Source organism: Aspergillus tubingensis (genome assembly GCF_013340325.1).
Source record: "Aspergillus tubingensis WU-2223L DNA, scaffold_7, whole genome shotgun sequence".
In the NCBI taxonomy this organism is placed as follows: Eukaryota; Fungi; Ascomycota; class Eurotiomycetes; order Eurotiales; family Aspergillaceae; genus Aspergillus; species Aspergillus tubingensis.
Window position 1 is genome coordinate 616557 of NW_023336281.1, and position 21389 is coordinate 637945.

The 21389-nt window shown below is 47.5% G+C and overlaps 10 protein-coding genes across 10 annotated transcripts; 6 read left to right on the forward strand and 4 right to left on the reverse strand.

Moving 5' to 3' along the window:
- Positions 1-319: 319 nt before the first annotated feature.
- On the forward strand, positions 320-1633 carry AtWU_05180 (FAD-dependent oxidoreductase; the record flags this gene model as incomplete). Its single annotated transcript, XM_035500290.1, has 5 exons — positions 320-348; positions 402-539; positions 595-698; positions 761-864; positions 920-1633. The coding sequence occupies 5 exons, from the start codon at positions 320-322 to the stop codon at positions 1631-1633; spliced, it is 1089 nt and encodes a 362-aa protein (XP_035356183.1).
- Positions 1634-2119: 486 nt separating this feature from the next.
- Positions 2120-3090, forward strand: AtWU_05181 (SDR family NAD(P)-dependent oxidoreductase; the record flags this gene model as incomplete). Its single annotated transcript, XM_035500291.1, has 4 exons — positions 2120-2181; positions 2248-2484; positions 2550-2848; positions 2906-3090. 4 exons carry the CDS (start codon positions 2120-2122, stop codon positions 3088-3090), a joined length of 783 nt encoding a protein of 260 aa, XP_035356184.1.
- Positions 3091-3324: 234 nt separating this feature from the next.
- AtWU_05182 (alpha/beta hydrolase) lies at positions 3325-4527 on the forward strand (the record flags this gene model as incomplete). Its single annotated transcript, XM_035500292.1, has 3 exons — positions 3325-3522; positions 3608-3860; positions 3941-4527. The coding sequence occupies 3 exons, from the start codon at positions 3325-3327 to the stop codon at positions 4525-4527; spliced, it is 1038 nt and encodes a 345-aa protein (XP_035356185.1).
- A 744-nt stretch (positions 4528-5271) lies between these two features.
- On the forward strand, positions 5272-7317 carry AtWU_05183 (amino acid transporter; the record flags this gene model as incomplete). The annotated part of the gene is made up of 8 exons (XM_035500293.1): positions 5272-5444; positions 5501-5660; positions 5735-5957; positions 6017-6305; positions 6370-6554; positions 6627-6685; positions 6761-7116; positions 7191-7317. 8 exons carry the CDS (start codon positions 5272-5274, stop codon positions 7315-7317), a joined length of 1572 nt encoding a protein of 523 aa, XP_035356186.1.
- A 96-nt stretch (positions 7318-7413) lies between these two features.
- On the reverse strand, positions 7414-9419 carry AtWU_05184 (uncharacterized protein; the record flags this gene model as incomplete). The annotated part of the gene is made up of 5 exons (XM_035500294.1): positions 7414-8161; positions 8213-8340; positions 8394-8668; positions 8730-9119; positions 9185-9419. 5 exons carry the CDS (start codon positions 9417-9419, stop codon positions 7414-7416), a joined length of 1776 nt encoding a protein of 591 aa, XP_035356187.1.
- A 694-nt stretch (positions 9420-10113) lies between these two features.
- Positions 10114-10932, reverse strand: AtWU_05185 (sugar O-acetyltransferase; the record flags this gene model as incomplete). The annotated part of the gene is made up of 3 exons (XM_035500295.1): positions 10114-10477; positions 10542-10778; positions 10832-10932. 3 exons carry the CDS (start codon positions 10930-10932, stop codon positions 10114-10116), a joined length of 702 nt encoding a protein of 233 aa, XP_035356188.1.
- A 662-nt stretch (positions 10933-11594) lies between these two features.
- Positions 11595-13328, reverse strand: AtWU_05186 (flavin monoamine oxidase family protein; the record flags this gene model as incomplete). Its single annotated transcript, XM_035500296.1, has 5 exons — positions 11595-11843; positions 11898-12748; positions 12810-12956; positions 13004-13072; positions 13130-13328. The coding sequence occupies 5 exons, from the start codon at positions 13326-13328 to the stop codon at positions 11595-11597; spliced, it is 1515 nt and encodes a 504-aa protein (XP_035356189.1).
- A 342-nt stretch (positions 13329-13670) lies between these two features.
- Positions 13671-14105, forward strand: AtWU_05187 (RidA family protein; the record flags this gene model as incomplete). The annotated part of the gene is made up of 1 exon (XM_035500297.1): positions 13671-14105. One exon carries the CDS (start codon positions 13671-13673, stop codon positions 14103-14105), a length of 435 nt encoding a protein of 144 aa, XP_035356190.1.
- A 657-nt stretch (positions 14106-14762) lies between these two features.
- Positions 14763-16989, reverse strand: AtWU_05188 (acetate--CoA ligase; the record flags this gene model as incomplete). The annotated part of the gene is made up of 5 exons (XM_035500298.1): positions 14763-14837; positions 14886-15154; positions 15233-15362; positions 15421-15681; positions 15748-16989. The coding sequence occupies 5 exons, from the start codon at positions 16987-16989 to the stop codon at positions 14763-14765; spliced, it is 1977 nt and encodes a 658-aa protein (XP_035356191.1).
- Positions 16990-17284: 295 nt separating this feature from the next.
- On the forward strand, positions 17285-18814 carry AtWU_05189 (serine hydrolase domain-containing protein; the record flags this gene model as incomplete). Its single annotated transcript, XM_035500299.1, has 5 exons — positions 17285-17684; positions 17758-18189; positions 18262-18339; positions 18394-18669; positions 18729-18814. The coding sequence occupies 5 exons, from the start codon at positions 17285-17287 to the stop codon at positions 18812-18814; spliced, it is 1272 nt and encodes a 423-aa protein (XP_035356192.1).
- Positions 18815-21389: the final 2575 nt, after the last annotated feature.

A 21389-nucleotide genomic window follows, 5' to 3' on the forward strand; every position in this document is an offset into this window, starting at 1 on the left:
GCAGTCCGGATGATAGCTGATGACTACAGGCGAATGTCGAAGTACCTATAGATATTTATGAGTACGGAATATTGTAATCAATGTTTCGTCGACTAAAGAGGTTAGAAAACATGTTCGAGTCTTTACTTTCCCGAAGCGGAATATTTTCACCTTCCCGCAAGGGAAGGAGGAGGAGATAACTTATTCATATCACATCCTTGTGCATGTGATGGATATTGCCCTTGAATCTTGGATCATACTAGTTTGTCCTCATGCAAATGATCTTTTGTTGTACAGTCTGATCCGTGAAGGAGTCACCTTCAGAAACAGTATTTCCGTCATGCCTGCGAAGAATGTGGTCGTTATTGGGTATGTACTTTACTGAGAAGTAGGATTGACACTCTAGGCTAAGTTTTCTACAGAGCCGGAGTGGCCGGGCTGACAACAGCACTCCTGCTGTCAAAGAAGCCGGGATACAGAATTCTCGTTGCTGCCAAATATATGCCCGGAGACTACGATATCGAGTACGCGTCTCCCTGGGCAGGCGCCAACTACATGCCGTATGTAATGCAAATATGGCATACCATTGAAATTGCAGTGCTAATATAGTCTCAGCGTTTCTGTCGCCGGTACAGATGCAGCGGATTGGGATAAGAATACATGGGGACCATTAGCCGATCTTGCAGCGAACTATCCGGAGGCTGGCGTTCACTTTCAGGGTATGTTCTGCCCTATAACCCTAGCTGCCCAAGATGTAGCAGGTTGCTGATCTAAAATGAAGAATGTGAGATATATACCCGCGAAGAAGACAAGGGTTCTACAACTGCAGACTGGTTTTCTGAGCTTCTGTCGTCCAATCCATGGTTTGCAAAGGTCGTTCCGAACGTAAGTACAGGACACAGGAATCAGATCATCGTTGGCTGATACTCACAAACGGTAGTTTCGGAGCTTGCCAAAGGATTCCCTTGCGCCTGGGATTGACTCTACAACATCGTTTACTTCTGTGTGCATTAACACCGCCATCTACCTTCCTTGGCTTGTTTCGCAGTGCCTATCTAACGGTGTAGTCTTCAAACGGGCACACTTTAAGCACATTCTCGATGCTGCGAACGACCACTTTCACCCACATGGCAAAGTCGACTTGGTAGTAAATTGCACTGGACTAATGGCATCCAAGCTAGGAGGAGTGCAGGATTCATCGGTGGTTCCTGCCCGAGGACAGATAGTGATAGTGAGAAATGAAGCGGGCAAGATGCTGAGTGTGTCTGGCACGGATGACGGCGATGACGAGGCTTGCTATGTGATGACACGCGCCGCCGGCGGAGGAACAATTCTGGGAGGCTCATACCAAAAAGGAAACTGGGAGTCTCAGCCAGATCCGAATCTGGCAATCCGGATCATGAAGCGGGCTGTGAAGATATGCCCATCTTTGACTGGTGGCAAAGGTATTGAGCACCTGGATGTTATCAGACATGCAGTCGGTCTTCGTCCTGTCCGAGAAGGGGGCACTCGAATTGAAAAGGAGAAGATCGGGGGAGTTTGGGTTATTCATAACTACGGTGCTGGAGGTGCTGGATATCAATCGTCGTATGGATGCGCGCAGGCGGCAGTGGATCTGGTTGAAGATGCCCTTGCTCCCTTTGCTAGACTATGATCGAATCTGAACAATATCGATGGAGTTTTAGGTCTCAGTGCCTAGTAGAAATCTACAAAATCCACAATATAAGGGTGTATCGCAGTATGCCCATGTATTATGGTATCTATTCGGTTCGTATTGGTCGTTGGATTCTCATTACTCGTAGTTACCGACAGATACTTCTCTCTTATCCGAGTTATCGGAAGGCGATTGGCTGTCCTGCCCAAATAAGAGAATTCCCCAATGCGGACATACCATGTGGGGTGCGGCGGGGCATTCCAACTCGGTTTCCCCATTAGGCAAACCTGCTATCGCTTCTTGCCCCTTTGGGAAGCTAAGAATGAACAGGTGACAAATTTACCCCTCAGCAAAGGGGATTACGAGGCCCTGTAGCAGACGGATATATAGATTTGATAGCCTCTGGTGACTTGCAGGAATGCGATAACAAGTTCTTAAGTGTCCAGTGTCTTCTAGCTGTATCTCCATTACTACATCATCAACACAATGTCCGATTTCTCAGGTCTGTCTCTGAAAGGAAAAACGGCCATTGTCACCGGAGCTTCCAGGTAAGGAACTGTATGAAAAAGGAGACGAATATAGCCGGATCTAGCTAATGAAAAGTACTGCTCTAGGGGTCTCGGGGCCGGTATTGCTACCCTTCTCGCTAAGCGCGGAGCGAACGTGGTTGTCAACTACGTCTCCGATAGCAGCCAGAAAAGAGCCCAAGAGGTAGTAGATAAGATAACCGAGATTGGAACAAAAGCTATTTTGTGCCAGGCTAGCGTCAGCAATCTGGATGAGATTCCAAGATTGGTTGAGGCAGCGCTGAAGATCAGCGAGACTGGGAAAATTGATATCCTGATCCACAAGTACGTAACTAAGCCGCGCAGGATAAATGTACGGATGTGACTGGAATTTAGCTAATCCCTGATAGTGCCGCACAAGGGCTCGAGGCAAACCTCATAGACACCACACCTGAGTTCTACAATGTTCACTTCGACTGCAATGTGCGCGGTCCTATTTTCCTTACCAAGGCGGTTGTACCTCACTTGCCCCGGGGCGGTCGTATTGTTTTCATTTCGTCGGCAGGTGCACGCTTGGGTGTAGCTGGACAGACCGTGTATGCTGCCACTAAGGCGGCGAACGAGGCACTTGTTCGTGTTTGGGCAAAGGAACTTGGTCACTCACACGGTATCACCGTGAATTGTGTGAATCCTGGGCCGATTGCAACTGGTAAGCTGTGCACATGACTCCACGCGGCGATTTTGCGCTAAATCCATTATCATCCAGATCAATGGTTCCAGAGCGATGAACAGTTCCTCAAGGACATGCAGCCCTTGATCGAATCCACCCCGGCGGCACCACGGGTAGGTGAGGTCGACGATGTCGCTCCGTTGGTTGCTTTCCTATGCAGCGAGGATGCGAAGTGGACGACTGGATCATGCCTCTCTGCCAACGGTGGTCTTTACAACTAGAGCTTTAGGCTATCTACGTAGCAAAATATAAGCACTCTGCGTCTTTGTGTTGAATAGAGCCGACAGGAAAGTGCCCGTTAGGACGCTATATCACACTGATAAGGGATTTCTCAATTTGACCAATTCCACTTTCTAGTAAGAGAGTCGCGTAAGCCCAACGTATAAAAGTCACTTCATGACCCTCGAGACAGCTTTGTGCTTCTCCCCATCCACGTCTCCTCCACGACCGACACAATGGCGGGACGGACTCTGGACCCTTGGTCTCATCTTCTTAAAGTGCTTTCATCTGTTAAATACAACAAATATGAACCGTTCTATATCATTAACACTGAGTACAAGTCCTTTGGCCAGACTAGTGCAGGGATCGACGTCGACATTCTTATTCCTCGAGCCCTCTCGGCAGAAAGAGGATTGCTGACATGCCCGATCATAGTGCGCATCCACGGGGGATTCTTGGTAGTGCAATCCTACTACTGGTTCCGTTTGTTCTTCACTGACAGATTTATCTACCTTGCAGATCACCGGTTCCAGTCTCTATCCCCCGTGGTTTTCAAACTGGATCTTGGACTATGCCACCCAGAATGGAGCCATAATTGTATCCCCTAACTACCGACTCCTCCCTGAGGCAACTGGAGAAGATATTCTGGAGGACATATACGACTTCTGGACCTGGCTGCAGGGCGACAGTCTGAGCCATGCGGTCAAGGATGCTGGCTATCCACGTATCAAGCCGGCGACCGACAAGACCCTTATTGTGGGAGAGAGCGCAGGTACGTCACCTTGCTTATATCGCCTGCTTCCCCTAGTCAAAAAGAAACCTGACCCTTTAATTCACACTGACGTTGAAAAGGTGGATATCTGGCTATGCAATTAGCTCTCACCTACCCGTCTGAAATTCGTGCCGTTATTGGGGCCTACCCGATCTTGGACCCTAAAGCCAGGTTCTACACTGAAGCATATCAGAAGCCAATTCTTCGGGTTCCGAACATGCCCAATGATATCATTGAGCAACATGTGGCTTCCCTGAGAGCATCCCAACCAGGAAGAATCGTCACCGCTGCGGAATCCCCTGAGAGACTGAAGCTAGCATTCGCTGTCTTTCAGAACGGACGTCTACTGGAATTCTTAGGGTCTCAGAATCCGGAGTTGTTCCCAATAGAAAGAGTCGAAAGGCTTGCGGCTGTCGGGCGGCTGAGGTTGCCTCCATTATTCATTTTCCACGGGGAGCAGGATTCTGCTGTTCCCTCTGCGGGCACAAGAAGATTTGCGGAGCTGTTGCACGAGAAAGGTAATGCTGGGCAAGTGAGTGTGTATATCCAGGATGGTGATCATGGCTTCGATTTTGATGCGACGTTGCAGACACCTTGGTTGAGGAAGGGGCTGGAAATGATATCTAAAGCTTGGATGGACTCCAATCATGGTACTCTGCATTTGTAAACTGTCATAAGTCAGAATTCTAATGGGATTGGCAAGCCTGATCCTCTCGCTGGCTCTCTAAGCTTCAATTCATTGCATCCTAGAAATAATAGAGAAACGCACAGTTTAACGATCTAACATTGCCAACTTCGACTTTCTCTGCCAGGAATACCTCTGCTAGGCTACTTCAGGCTGCTTCATGGACATTGCTTACGTACATTACTATTTCCCTATGCCAATGTGCTACATGTCATAGCCTCCAACAAGCTTTACTGATTACCCACTGAATGGGATTCTCCCAGGGCTCGAAGCATAACTGTGCAGGGCGGGAACAGGGAGATCCGATGCCAGAATCACCTATTTAGGAAGGTGAGAATTATTGACTGCAATCCAGGAAAGGCAACTTAATTGGCAAATAGATGGTTTCCCCATCACCATTCTGTTTGCTACTCCGCGATCCGGGGTAATGCATGGTGGAGTATCTTCATACTGTCCAATGTCCGGCGAGAGATAATGTGTTATCACAAACAAGGTTTCTTTATCTCTTCATGTGCTGATAGGATATCTTCTAGTGCCACGTCAATGAGTGCTATTCGTTCGGCGCAAGGGATAGAAGGGGTTAATTGCGATAGGTGAACAAGCATGCCTACAACAGTCAGAGTACTTAAGCCATTCTTATAAATGGGTCTGTGCCTCACAGCATGGTCCTATTCCATTTCTATCGGCAAATCAGTATCCCTCTTCACTCTCAAAGTAATCAGTATCATGAAAGACCATATACCTCAACATGACCTTGAAGTATGCCCCGACAGTCAAGGGGATGCCAAGGGTCTCGGTCAAGCCTTTGACCTTGATGAAGCCATCCTGCGGGCTCAAGGCCGTGAGGCAGAGTTGACACGGTCCTTTTCTTGGGTTGGTGCTCTCGGTTTGGCGTTCAGGTCCGCACTCCCCGCTTGCATCCATGATGATACGCTTGAACTCATTCATTGTCAAGTATCGTCAATTCCTGGTTAACCTACGCTTCCTGCTTTGGCGTAGCGTATAGCTATGGGGGAGGCCAGATTGCTACCTTCAGTCCCCTTCTTTCAGCACTGACACAGTTGGTTATGCTTCAAGGTGTTGCGGAGCTTGCATCTGCCTTTCCTTCGTCTGGTGTAAGTCGAAGCGCGAAACATATTGACGGACCGTCAGGGGACGGAGTGACTAATATATACCGCCTTTTGAGCAGGGACAATATCACTACACGTATATCATTGCACCTAAGCGATTCAAGAACTTTGCCGCCTACGTTGTGGGAATGATCAACGTCATTGCTTGGTGGATCAACACAGCCTCTGGCACTATATACACGGCCATCTCTGCTTTTGGAATCTGTAGATTCTTGATTCCTGGCTTTGTGGGCGCACAGTGGCAGGTTTATCTATGCTACCTCCTTGTTATTCTCCTTACTTGTGAGACAACCAACCAACACTGGTCCAAGGCAGAGGAAGCAAGAAGCTCACATTGATAGTGCTCCCTATCTTCATTATCCCCCAACACCGAGTCGACACAATGACCCAGAGCTCCATGTTTCTATCCATTCTGGGATTCTTTCTGGTCATGATTGTCTGCCTCGTTATGGGCAAGGGAACATACCGTCCCAGCAGCCTGGTCGAATACCAGCCTAGAAGCGGCTGGGCCCCAGGGCCAGCATGGCTTCTGGGAATAGGGAACGGAGAATACGCATTCGTTGCAGCAGGAGCCTGTGTGCATATATCCGAGGAGATCCCGAAACCGAGTCGTAGGATTCCACTCGTAATGTCCGTTCTCCCCATACTACCTCCTCTGTATATATATACATTTCTAACAATTGCCTTACAACAGCAATCTAACAATTCTCATCGGTGTGCTCACCCTCATGCCTTGGATCATTGCAATGACATGCGTTATACAAGACATCGACAGTGTGCAGAATTCTTTCCTCCCCAGTCTGGAGCTCTTCTATCAAGCCACGAACAGCAAGGCCGCTGCTGCTGTTCTCCAGGTGTATCTTACTATTTTGTACTACAGTAAGTAGCCACACCCCTTCACACAATTCCGCTCTCAGTAAACTATACATCACTAACACCTACAACACTCAGCGTGTGTCCCCAGCCAATGGATCACCAGCAGCCGAATGACATGGGCGTTCTCGCGCGACGTGAGTCACCCTTCCTACACCTCATCCTACTCCCAAAATATCACCATCAACCTAACCACAAATCCACATCAACAGAACGGCCTCCCCTTCTCAACGCACTGGTCCAAGGTCGACTCGAAACGAGGTATCCCAGTTCGAGCAACGCTACTCTCCGCCGGCTTCTGCGCCGTCTACGGCCTCCTCTACATCGCCAGCACACAAGCATTCAACTCGATCATCAATACCGCTATCCTCATGCTGAATATCACGTATACAGTTCCCCAAGGGATCCTGGCTTCCGGTAGACGCGATAGGCTTCCTGCTCGATATTATAATTTGGGCCGGGTTCCGGGGTACGCAGTTAACTTCTTTTCGGTGGGATGGTTGGTTGTCAGTGGGGTGTTCTTTTGCTTTCCGACGACGAGGACGCCAACGATTGGGGATATGAATTAGTAAGTGTCTGCCTTGAATAAATTTGCTAGAGGAAGGGCTTCTTGTTAACTCTAATATTTTTGTTTATTTCTAGCAATTCGATTGTTATTTGTGGGATTTTTGCCATTATCTTGCTGTGTTGGTTGGAGCGACGGACGAAGTTCTCTGGTCCAACGATTAACTGGGAGGCTCTGAACGCTGCGCAGGCTGTGCATGGTTGATGATGGCTTCAAAGCATTGACGGACTTGATCGAGATTATCGATTTGGCTTATTTTCCGGAGATCTCTAATTGCATTTTGTTCTCACCCTATATATCTCACCCAAATAGCAACTGCTCAGGAGCCTTTCCCATGCCAGGTGTTGGCGATTTCGTCCTACTATCAATGACAGCACCCCACCACTTCTTCTTAGCCCATATCTCATCCAACAGCGCCGGAACAGAGTGAAACATATTATACCGGCTCTTATCACCCCAATACGAGCAGTAATCCTTAACAAACCCCCTCATCTCCTCATCCGAAGTTTCACTTCCCGCCAGGAAGATCGGCAGAAGCAGCTGCTTCTGGGTTTGAGATGATCGTCGACAGCATCGAATATGGTCTAGAGTCCGGCGACTCAGCCTGTTAATGGCTGGCTGTCGTTTGATTCTGTCACTTTTGAATACGCGCTCGATGTATAGAAGTAGAGCGCAGCGCCAGGCTTCGGCACAGTGGTACCGGTCTCGTTGCTCGTGGTCCTGCTTTTCGATATCGGTGTCAGAAACATCCATTTCTTGCTCCTTATGTCTTGAAAATGATCCTTCTTCGTTATACCACTGTATCAGTTGTTGTTCTATGTCCATTACTGGTGCGACGTTGAAGGATAGCCATTCCATGGACATTGCAATTTCACTTTGTCGGGCTAGCTCTGTTAAGAAGAAGAGATGGGCGAATAGGTCGCGAGGGCAGCCAGTTAGGTCGAAAAATGACCATTCGTCTTGCTTTTCCCAGCGTACGAGGAATTCTAGGTATGAGCGATGCATGACAGTTCCTTGTCGGGATATCAGAGCGAGAGTCGCATCCCACCTACGTAATTGGTTATTTATAGGCTTTGATGGAGCGGAAGTATGTCCTTACCAGAGCAGCATGCCAACTTGGGATCGTACTCGAGGTGTCGTAAGAGCACTGGGGCCACCACACGCTTGAAGGAGCGAATGTGCACGGTTGAGGTGGGTCGTCCACGATCCGGCAGCGGACAGGGCGCACTAGATACGTGGTTAGACATCTAGGTTCGAAATACAGGGTTCAGGTTGCATACATCAAGCGTAAAAAGAATAAGTATTGGCTCTAGCAGGTGAAATTGATTGTTGGCTTGTTTGCTCTGCAGCACCCCTTCAAGCAACTGAAGAGCCTTGCGCCGATGTTCCTCTGCTTCAGCTGACCAACTGCCCGTAAGGCGTTTCAAGTGCTGGCAACATAGTGCCAATATGGAATGGAAGAGTATGTGCGACCCCTGCGGTAACTGGCGCTGACAGCGAAATGGGTTGACTGAAATATCTGACGTCAACGGCAAGACACAAAACTCAGAATCGTCTGGCGGTGAATGTTAGTAGCCCCCAAGGCGTATGTCTCAAAGCGCTGCCAAGAGCCTTACACAAATCCAAAAGGAGATCATGGTCCTGCGGTGATGGCTCAGAGATTGTGGACTTTCTAGGAAGAAAAGAGGGGCCTTGTGGAATGGAACACCTCGAGTTATTGAGATCAAGGTCCTCACATCGGAGGTTTTGGATAGACTCAAAAGGTGTGGAACCCAGCGTCTGGATTACGAGCTGGTCTTGGGGTGAGTCTTCGGCAGGCATTGATTCATTAAATTCGTCAATGCCAGAAAACGGGTTCGATTGGGCTAGTAAGGAGGGGAGACCCGGGGAATCCGTCATCAATGGCTCCTGTAGACCAAAATCAAGATGTGGTACCGACTCAAAGATGTTCGGCGCGAAGGAGTCGTTTAAAGTGAAGTCCTCCCATAGCCTGCCGTCGAATATCTCTGATAGTAAATAACACTTTCTGTAAGTTTATCCCCAGAGTCACAGTCATACCGAATACCCTTACCTGGTTCATGGTTGGCCAGATCTTCCCCAGATTGGGCATCTCCTGTCCTAAACGTGTCCTCCTCACTTACCCCTTCGGGAAGTATCTCGGCATCCGTTCCAGTCACAGCCTCATCACGATACTCCACTGCTTGGCTCTCTACCGTTCTAGTCCCCCCGTCGTTGCGGGTTCTCCGGCGCTTCCTTGGCTTGGACCCAGCTGTGACGAAACGGAAGGGCCGACGCGGTGCTGGCATAGTACTATTACTATTAAGACCTGATGTGGCCGAGTCCGGTTGACTGGTCACGAATGCAGCAGAATTATTTTTTGTATTCTCCCCACTTGGGGTGTCATCATGGGTTGCTGAAAAAGTCTTGGTCCACATCCGTCTGGAGTCCCAGGATAGAGGAGTCGCAAACCCGCCACACTTTCGGCCTAACGAGAGGCAGGTTGAACATTGCGGGCGGCGGCGATCACAATGCTCCCCAGTTGATGTGCAAGTATGACAATCTGACTGGGCAAATGCAAGGGAGTTCGTCCTCTTTCCTTGATTGGCAGAGGCAGTAATTGTATCTGGTCGCATTCTGTGTGCAGACAGTGGAATACGGCGTGTGAACAGCGTGTGGATGAACAAGAAGCAAGCGTGGGTGAAAGCTGTTCTTCTATATGAAGAGTAGGAAAGATACCTGCTCGATGAGGTGCCGGGAACTTTCACGGGAATATATCGGAATGACTCCACACAAGTCATGTACTATTTCCCACAAACTTGGTTCAGCCAGCAACCGAAGATTCATTGTGGTGTAGATACTACTAACTACACCTAGTTCGTATCTCCCCGCCCCCAATTCTAAGTTTACACCCCCCACTCCATATCCCAGCTATGACAGGACAGCCAATATTTATTCATAACATGATTTACATAAACACAGGCTATCTATCTTTGGACTATCCTACCGGTCCTCACGAACCAAGTTCCGGTACGGGTTATTTGGGTCCTGCGCCTCTTCCTCCGGGGACTGGATGGTCTTCCTGACGCGGCAAGGGCTACCAACGGCAACAGAGTACGGTGGAATATCCTTGGTTACGATAGATCCGGCACCAATCGTCGACCCCTTGCCGATTCGAACTCCGGGAAGAATCACCACGTTTCCGCCGATCCAGCAATCATCTTCGATGAAGATCGGATGTCCAAACTCCACGAACTTCTGACGTGAAAGTACGCTCGTATCGTGACCAGCGCTGAAAATACTCACATTGGGTCCGATCTGCACCCGGTCTCCGATAACAACAAGACTTGTGTCCAGGACAGTCAAGCTAGCACACAGTCAGCCTGCCGATACTCTCTGGTTCGGCACGTATACTACTCAGTAGTACTCACTTCCAATTAATGAAGCAATTGCTTCCAATGATGATATTGCAACCGTAGTCTGGCAGAAATGGCGGCTCCACAAAGGTGCCCTCGCCTACCCTGCCCACCACTTTGCGAAGTAATTCTAGTCTCTTGTTGAATATTTGGTCGTACGATACGGTCCTTGTGTCCAGATTATTATAGTCTGCGGCCAGACCGCGGCAACGATGACGTGCTTCGAGCAATTCTGGTTTATTCGGGTTGTACCTGACATTCGTCATTAAGCATCACTATATCCCCGGCTCTGTGAGTTAACCTACATCATGCCTGAAATCATGCGCTCGTAGTCTTCACATTGTGGGATACCCCGCAATCCACGGGAGAGTTCGATAATCTCGGGGCGCTTTTCTGTTGCCGCCATTTCGAATGGCCACTAAGATGGTCGGATATGAAATATTTGTGAGAGAAGAATTGAAGATAAGCAAGGTAAAGAAGGTGCCAGATAAGTATCTAGCAAGGAATAATCAAAAGTAACTTATGGTCCATCCCGCTTTATATCGATGCAACCAATCCAGGCAACTGAAGCGGGTCGCTGCCTTGGCTGCCTATTCGGGTAATAATGCCAGCCCCGAAGTTTCAACGAGCAGTAGTCGCATCTTCCCCCCGCCTTCCGGTTAGGGTATATCTTACGGTAGAATAGGTGAATCCTACTTTTGTTGAATTCCTGTGTGGCCGTTGCCTTATGCCGAGGTAATTAGACGTTTTGTTTGTTTGTTGAGCTAGGCCTCATATTGATACGATCTGGACAACCGGTCCATTCCGATGCTAGGGATCCGCCAATTTGCCATGGATGGCAATCAAGCCGGGAAAATCCCATCGGTTGTGAGGCAAGAATGTCCTCTCACATTTGCAACCAAGATGGCTACCGAGGAATGCTTATTGGTAATTAAGGATTGGGTTACTACTCCGTAATTGGGCCAATATTCGTAGGAAAGCGGGACGATATGGGATGAGCCTTCGCGTGAGAGGGTGGATAACCGCCCTCGCTGGAAATGAGTCGAAAAACATCCGCCCATATCTCGTCTAGAACTTAGCCTTGATAGTGGTCTTGGCTTTTGGCTCGATCTCCGCGGCGATGTCCTGCGCTGCTAAACAGCCCTGTTCCAAAGCCCCGTCAATCGCGGCTCTCCAACCATGAGCCCAGTCTGCCGAAGCGAAAAGCACATTCCCATGACGACTCTGTAATTCTTCCTGGTACTTTGTCATATATTCTGGCCGCCACCAGGCTGGTCCACCAAACGACCAAGGATCCGTAATCCAATTGTGGAATATCTGACCAGTATTAGCCATGTGGTAGATTAGTGTCGAGACAAGATCTTCACTCACCATCTTTTTCACTTCCATTGGATGTAGGTTCTTGAATGCGTCAACAGTCCGCTCAGGCTCACGCTCGGGGACGTAGTTTGCCCTCTCATCCTTTCCAAAACCAACAATATGTGCATTTCCGTTCTCGGTAACCCCATCGCCGTAGCCAAACATGAGCAGATTGGGATACCGCATTCCGTTCCAAGATGCCAGACCTGAGCCTTCCACCTCTGCATGGATCTTGGTCATGAAGTTGACATGTCCGATTTCAAGAGCTTCCCTTCGCTTCGAAGACAACGGGGGGCTGAACTGGATAGTATGAAGGACGTTGAGAGGAATAGTGGACACGAGTCGCTGCGCCCGGTAGACCGTTCCAGCAGTTGTCTGCACTTCAACTATGTTCCCAATGTCACGTATCGCTTGTACTGGAGTCTGGAAAGAATAATCAAGCTCATGAGCCACAGCGTCGTCGAACATTCGCTTCGCCAGCTCTGACTGGCCCTCACGGAGCTTAAAGGTCGTCCAGATGGGCCCAAAATTCTCAGAACTATGCGACATGAGAGCATGAGAGCGGATCATATCCCACAGACTAGAGTTTTCCATGCTCCCACCCGAGATGTGAAGGAGCATGGCAACCAGAACCCCGGCTTCCTCGGCCGTGAGCAAGTGTTTGATTTCCTCGAAGCGGTCACGGCAGGAGATTTTATCGTAGAGCTCAACCTCCTTTCGGTCTGTGAGGATGTTCTCTAGCTGTGCGTGTGGCAGCGGGCAGATCCGACGACAGTTTGCGCCATCCACGTTGACGAAGATGTCCCATGCTCGGGAGGCGATCTTTCCCCCTTCTTCGTGGGTTAATTTGCGGGGAGCAGCACCTACATCAACATGTAAGTCGTTGCCATCCAAAACAATCACTAGACAGAATGTAGAAAGTACCTGGGACATTCAGAGTGTAGTAGTCATTCTCATACTCGCGGTGGTGGGTCAGGAGAAGATCACGATCCATTTTGTACCTAACCATCTCCTTGAATAAGTAGGCCATGTGATGGGTGACCCAAGTTCCACCCATTTCGTACTTTATTCCTGTCTGCAGTTAGCCCTATAAGTTGACACCAGCTAGTTATATTTACCATCTGCTTCCACTGTATACGTGCGACCGCCAACCCGGTCGCGGGCCTCGAGCATTAGCACCGAATGGCCTATTACAACATGAGTTCTGACCTCTCACAGAGAGCCTGTATTCACCTTGAACATACCACGGTCTGTCAAGTCACGAGCAGCCATAAGACCGGCATAGCCCGCGCCAATAACGATTGCATCGTAACTGTGCCCGGCGGGAGTGATTTTCTTGTATCGAGGCTCCACCACGCCTCTACAGACAAGGTCCCCTTTTCGCATTCCCGTCGCACGGGTCCAAGAATATCCATCTTGGGTTTTCCTTACTGGGAACGACATAGTGGCTAGGGATGTTAGAACCAAGAGAAGTGCTATACTATGTGTCGAATTGCACTTGGGGATGGCAAGCGGAAGATCCACACGGGCGAGTAACTTATTTAATCCTTAGCTGTCATTTTCTTGGTTTTTTACCCAAAGAGGCAACCGAGACTGGTACAACTGTATCTTTTGTATTATATATCATATTCTAGTAGCCTTGTGGTAGATGTCATATGTATAAATCAATTCAACATGTTGCTCTTCCCATGCCTACGTTTCATATACTATTCGTCAGTTCCCCCTTAACTATATATTCAAGTCTCACAACAACTGTACCCAACATCATCCCATCATTCAACTAGAATGTCCTCTCCAACAATTACATACAAAAACCTCCCAGGTCCAGTAGGAGACTGCCTCAAGCCCTCCTCCCTCTCAACAACCGCCACCGTGCCCGTCTCACCCACAACCTCCCTCGTCTTCACTACCGGCCATATCGGTCTCGATTTGAAAACCGGTGCTCTCGTCAACAGTTCCCCTGAAGCCGAGTTCGAAGCTATATTCAACTGTCTCGATGAAGCATTGAAGCATGCGGGAATCACAACCGGACTCTGCCAGGCGTATAAATTCGTCAGCTATTTGACAAGCGCCCAGGATGAAGCTGTCATGCAGCGTATTTTCCATCAGAGGTTTCCCGATGCTACCCCTACTTGGGCTACTGCTATTGTGAAGGAGATAAATGTGCTTGGTATGCGTGCGGAGATTGTTGCGGAGGCAGTGCTGTTTAATGATGCCTGAGTTTGGTGGTGGGATGCGGGTGAAGGCTGCAGTTGCTTCTCTATTCCGTCAATAATCGTTGCAGGATGAGGTGGGCTTGTGGTTTGGCTCTGCAGGTGCTCACTTCTTTATTCCATCACTACTGTAACCGTCCGTTATGTTATTGAGCTCTAATCCTAGTTAGGTGATACCATTACATTCTAGTCTGGAATGGTTTAAAACTTCGAGCATCTTGAGACAGTTGTATAAGGTTGAAGAGGGGATGAAGTGCAATCTTGAGATACAAACTGTTTATATAATTATTCATATAATATAAACTTATTTTCTAAAGCTGGTATACAAAATGTATATTTTCAATATATATGATTTATCCAACTCATATACATACCTTTTTTAAATGTCCTGGTCTATATACATTCCTAACCCTGGTTGTTTTATAATTATTTTTCTTTTTCATCTTTGGGAGGAGGCGGGGGGGTTGAAGAGAAATGTATTCAATGATAAGCAAAGCCTTTTTATGATACTGAGGTAGACTGATCTAGTCTGTAGTGAAGTAAATTCAGGAATGGGTTAACGATCGCTCTTTACAGCAGTCTTCTTATAAGATGAAATTTCTATACGAAACATTAACACCCTCGTGTCGGAGTTTTCGAACAGCGTCTTCTCTTCCTATAGCCGTCAAGGACGAGGCGCCCTCTTCACGCCCCGAGAAAAAGCTTGAATAACGTCGTTGACAATTCCCGGATCAGCCAGCTGGACATGTTAGCACCTTCACCGGAAATAGTATTCAACTGAACATACCGTTGAGGTATCGCCAAAATCAGTATCGCCACTCGCTATCTTCCTCAGGATACGGCGAACATTTTTGCCGCTTCTTGTCTTCGGAAGCTCGCGAACAATGATCACCTTCTTTGGGACAGCAAAGGGACCAATCAATCGTCTAATCTGAAGCACTAAATCGTTCTCAATTTCTGGTGGTTTGTCTAAGGTCTTGAGCGACACGAATGCATTGATTGCTTGGCCCGTCAGGTCATCCGCGACACCGATTACAGCGATTTCCGCCACAGCTCCTGGACCAATGATTCATCAGTTGTCTGCTGGCATTGCGTCCACTCAATTTACCAACGTATGGGTTGTGAGTCACTTACCGTGTTCGATAGCTGCACTTTCGATCTCTGACGTGGACAACCGGTGGCCAGAGACATTGATAACATCGTCGATACGGCCTCTAATCCACAAGTGGCCGTCGAAATCACGAAACGCGCCGTCTCCGGTGAACTTTGAAACTCATTAGTAACATTCTTGACGTCGTACTTATTTGTGAGTATTCATGTACATAGTAACCCTTGTAAACGTCAAGATAGCTCTCCATGTATCGCCTGTGGTCCCCACGAATGGTTCGGGCCATACTAGGCCAAGGTTGCTTAATAGCCAGAACACCCTCCACTGGGTACCCCTCTAGTTCCTTTCCGCTTACCGGGTCAATAATAGCTGCGTCGATCCCAAAACACGGTAGGGAGGCGCACCCTGGTTTCATTGGAGTGACACCAGCCATGGCTGCTATGATGTGGGAGCCTGTTTCAGTTTGCCAGTATGTCTGAAAGTAGCATGCTGTCAGAATACAGTCGCAGATTATAATTAGCTTTAGAGGGCCAGAACTCACATCGGTAATATAAGCCTTAGCATTTCCCATGAAGTCAGAGTACCATTTCCAGACCTCAGGAGCAATTGGCTCGCCAACTGACCCAAGTACGCGCAACGACGACGTGTCAAATCCTGCTACATCTTCCTTGCTGACTGACCTCTTCAACAACCGTAGGGCTGTGGGTGCAGCATAAAAATGTGTCACGGCATGCTTGGCAATTATCTCCCAGTATCGCGTGTAGCTTGGATAGGCAGGGGTTCCTTCGAACATAACTGTCGTGCAACCAAGCAATAAAGGCGCGTATGCCACGTATGTGTGGCCAGTGATCCACCCAATATCTCCAGCACAAAAGAATATGTCGTCTTTGTGAACGTCGAAAACGTATTTCCCCGTCACTGCAGCCCCTAATAGATATCCTGCCGTGCTATGAAGGACACCTTTCGGTTTGCCAGTTGAACCGGACGTATAAAGCATGAAGAGGTAGTCTTCCGAGTCCATAGGTTCTGGCGAGATATACGTAGGGAATTTTTTAACCTCTTCATTCCACCAGAAATCTCTGCCAGTGACACAAGGCACTTGGCTACCCGTCCGCTCGTAGATTAATACAGTTGAAACACAAGGGCAGTTCTTGAGTGCTTCATCAACAATGTGCTTTGTTGGAATTGATTTTCCACCGCGGCGGCCTTCATCAGCTGTTATAACGACCTTTGAATTGGCATCTACGATGCGGTCCCGTAAGGCCGCCGCTGAGAATCCTGCAAAAACAACCGAATGAACGGCTCCAATCCGAGCACAGGCGAGGAGGGAATAGATAACCTCCGGGACCATTGACATGTATATTGTGACGATGTCGCCCTTTTTCACTCCTTGAGAACGCAGGAAACCAGCCAGTTTTGAGACATGGCCGAGGAGCTCTCCGTATGTCACTCGTTTAACAACCTGGTTAGGGTCGTCTGGCTCGTATATGATGGCAACGCGGTCCGGATCGTCAATCATATGTCGATCAATGCAGTTGAAGGAAGCATTTAGTTGGCCCCCAAGGAACCAGGCGTTATACCCGTCCTCAAATGAACCAATATGAGGGGTATGAAAATCTTGAGTAAACCACAGAAGCTCACGGGCCTGGTTTGACCAGAATTGCGACGGTGATTCGATGGACTGCTTGTAAAGATCATGGTATTGGAGCATATTGCCAAGGTGTGGTTGGCTGGGATGTCTTTCCCGCCATTCGAAGGCGACAGTCATGACATCGGAGGCCATGTTTCGATAAATGAAGGTAGCTTAACGTCAGTTCACTGACAGTTGAGATAAAGGAATTTATATCCGCTATTATCAGCCTCACCTTACGACTATATCCTCATCGGAAGCCTTTGGCACAGACTAAAACGGGAATGATGTGACTGCCGGCCCACCTTCCTCGTTAGGTATATTTTGTTCGGGAGTCACGCACTCACAATTGAGGATAATTTGTACTCTCCATCCGGCAGGAACATCCCTCAAAGAAGAGCATGCCACAGTAATCCCATTCGGAGACTCAATCTCGTCAATAGTAGCCATGCAACTTTTGGCAGCCGCTGATGTTGCTGCTCGCGCCGAAATAGACAGTCGAACCGATGGTGTCTCCCCACAAATCCCCGGGCTTGTATACTGTGCTGTGAACAGGGCTGGAAACACGATTTTCAGTCATGCTTCTGGCAAAACATCTCTGGATGGAAACTCTCCTATGACCATGGACACCATCTTTTGGCTTGCATCCTGCACTAAGCTCGTCACCAGCATTGCATGCATGCAGCTGGTAGAGCGCGGAACACTCGAGCTAGACAATAGTGCTCAGCTTGAGTCACTTGCACCCGAGCTCAGAAATGTTCAAGTGCTTGAACGTACTGCAGACGGCAAGTTTCACTTGGTGCCGAAGCAACGGAGCATTACTCTGCGAATGCTTCTGAATCATACATGTAGGATAAGCGCATTTCTTCCATTTCTCCCATTGACAATCTCCCGCTAACGTTTTCGTCATGAATCCGACAGCTGGTTTTGGATATGCTTTTGAAGATCTCAAATTACGTGACTGGTCACGGCCAGTCGGGCTCGATGACTTTTCCGGCAATGTGAGTGATGTGCTTCATCGCCCGTTAATCAATCAGCCTGGTACGAAGTTCCAATACGGAGTTGGTTTAGACTGGGCCGGCGTTATTGTCGAACGAGCCTCTGGTTTATCACTCGAGGACTATTTTCAATTATTTATTTACCAGCCACTGGGTATCAAAGACATCAGCTTCTTTCCCACGACTGAAATGAAACTTTCTCTTGCTGCTATGCATCAACGGGCCAAGGATGGGACGTTGAGCGTCAGGGATCACCTCTATAGATATCCGTTACTCCCTCCAAATCCAGGCGGGGAGGAAGACCGCTTTTGCATGGGAGGAGCGGGTTGTTTCGGGAAACCACTTGAGTTCTGCAGTACGTATATCTACTCCTTTTTGACTTGGGCGTTGCTGGGGGCTCACCGTGTATGCCTGTCCCCTCAAATAGGAATCGTCGCAGCACTTCTTAACGATGGAACAAGCCCTCATACGGGCGCAGAAATTGTTACTTCGGAAACAGTAGAAGGTAGGATCAGGATTCCCTCATGTCTGGTCCTATCTACTAACCGAATGTTCATAGAAATGTTCACAGACCAAATCCCCACAATGCCACGATACTGCAACGAGTACACACCGTCGGGTAAACCGGAACTCGCGAACCCTTGTCCGCTAATCCCCTGTTCAGAAGACCTCACAGAGGGCTGGGGCCTATCCTTCTCATTAAGCCACACCGAAAGTCCCACTGGAAGGGCTGCAGGATCAGGTTCTTGGGAGGGACTAGCAAATCTCTTCTGGTTTGCCGATCGTACGAATGGAATCGGCGGCATTATCGCATCTCAGATTCTTCCTTATGGAGGTAAGTGACGGGCTATTTCAGGCGAGCTGGAACCTTATATACTAAAGGTTGACTATTAGATCTTGAGGTCATCAATTGTTCTGAAAGTGTGGAGAAGATTATCTATAACGGGCTTTCTAACAAAGAAGATGGAGGGTGCCATTGATAAGGTGCCTGTTTTGGATAATTTGATATATGGACACTGATCGCTGTTTTTACTCATGTTATCCTATTGAAGTCGATGGTTAGAGTAGGCTCGCGACAAAGTACATTCATGGATAAAATAACTTTCAAACTGAAATCATAGTTGGAGTAAACTGGGTTTTCTTGGTTCCAGATGTTCAGGCACCTAGCCTCTGATTGACATAATTATGTTTGTCTACCTTGAAACATGTATTCTTCTAGTGCTACTTAGTACTACATACCATCACAATATTGGTGAATGAGAAACAACGTAATACAGTTTCTGATAGCAAAGGTGAAGCTTTTATGTAGCTAGTACTCAATCAAGCCAGCTGTTTTCTACTTATACTATCTACAAAGAGCTTTATAAACTCATTAGAACAGCACTTTCAACCTAACATCCCAGCATAAGTTGATAGTATATTTTCCCACGAGATGTATATAAGCAGTAGTAGTTGTGCTACACCGCGAGCACTTTTATTTGACAACCTTAAAAAAAAAAAAAAAAAAAGCTTTTACAGATCTGGAAACCCAATGCTTTATCATCCATCAAGCTCACAAACCAACTCTACACAGCATTGCTATCATCACTAAACGCGACAGTGACTTTTCTCAGCCACTATCTCAGAAAGCTGTCCCAGCAGTATGATATTCTCCATCAAATCAAAAACAGCTAGCTATACTTGCACTAATCTCTTTATCAAACTAGTGCTTAAAATATATTATATTAAATAAATCCTTTCTATACATGTGTACAGGCTTAAAGAGATTCATATTGAAAATTAAGAATCTTAATATATAAATAATCTTAGCTACTATTGACCCAATAATCTGATTTATTTATTTCTCTATAAAAGAAAGTATCTTTGAATTGCTATCCTACCTCTAGGTACTAAGTACTAAGTACTTTAGGTATCAGCGATAGCGTAGATCGCCAAATCGCTAATACCACTAGAGAAGTATTCTGTCTCCTCCCAGGGCCTCTAACGAGTCATGACATGACATGACATGTTAATATCGGAAAAGAAGGAAGAATAGGGAAAGAGATCGGGGGTGTGTGGGAGTGGAGGGAAGATCAGCATTTGGGATTGGGGATTTATCCTGTTCGGGGTAAGCGTAACGGCTGGTAGTCTGTTACCTTTTTGGGAAGGGAGGGTATACAGTAGGGTGGGTGTGGGGGGATATGACAGCTGGATCATGACTGAGTTGGATTCATGGATTACCTGGTACTTATTACCCTACTAGTACTAAGGAGGATGAAAGCGGTAAAGTAATACTATTTGTAGAGAATTGAGTACTGGTATAAGTTATGAATTACATCTGCACCATACATTAATTCAATTAATGCAAAAGCAACATCAATCCCTACTAGTACTTGATTTGAAAATACACTTTTCCATACAACCTCTCTTTTCTAAATCGTTTTGAAAGATGTAAGTATAATAATAAAACCCGGAATATAACCTACAGACCAGACCAGCACAATGCCGAAATAGTAAGTACTCTGCTGTTGCTGTTGGTGGCACAACACCCCCTCACTCACTCACACCACACACACCACACCACACTACACACCAGGCCACGCCAACAACCCAACCCAACCCAACGGGTCACTCGATTCCATCACTTTGGACTCATCCATCCCGGTAACTTAACATACCGTCTTATGCATCGGCATTCCGCATTGGGTCCTTGGCACAGCGAGACTACCGTCTACCTGCATTTTTGTGGGGAATAAATAGTAGACCCTATTCCTGGTTTAATATGATGATAGTATCCTACCTAAAGAGAAGAAGTACCTATACAGTATACACATATATTTCTTTGTCCTGTGGTTATACCGTATTTATCTACCTATCTACAGAGGTGAGAGTGAGTGAGTGAGTGAGTGCCAAGACCCACTTCCTTCCTTCCCTCCTACTGTGTACACTGTACACTACACAGTACACAACTGTAGGATAGCTGAAATCTACTCACATTAATTAACAAAATGAATAATCTTCATAATATATGTAAGCACTATAACCCCTCCCCTCCAACAGCCTACCTGGTACCTACTACTAACTAGCACCACACTACTACTACCATCCCACCAAACGTCCATGAATGATCCGTGCATGAACATCCGCTATCCGGCCGAATCCTCCTCTCCTTACGGGATTTGGTCGGCGTTTGCACAATCGACACCAAAAAAAATTCTACTCCGTATCTGCGCGAGTCAGGGGTAACACATCGCCAGCCTCATTGGCAGTACATACGTATCGAATAATTTATTTTAGTGCGTAGGGGCTATTTAAATTTTTTAATTTATCGGGTTTCCGGTTTGCTGGGACCGGGAAATTGGATCAACTTGATGGAGTATCAGGTTAGTAAGTAGTTAGTAGATACTAGACACATCGCGTGAGGGATGTGATGTGGGCAGTCTCTGCATCCATCCATCAGTCCTCATGCACAGTGCTCGGAAGAGGATAACCAAGTCACCGGGAGTTGGAGTGACAGGAAAAAGTACTTCCTGCCCAATGGACAATTCCAATCAAGCCAAGAGAGCTTTGCTGTCA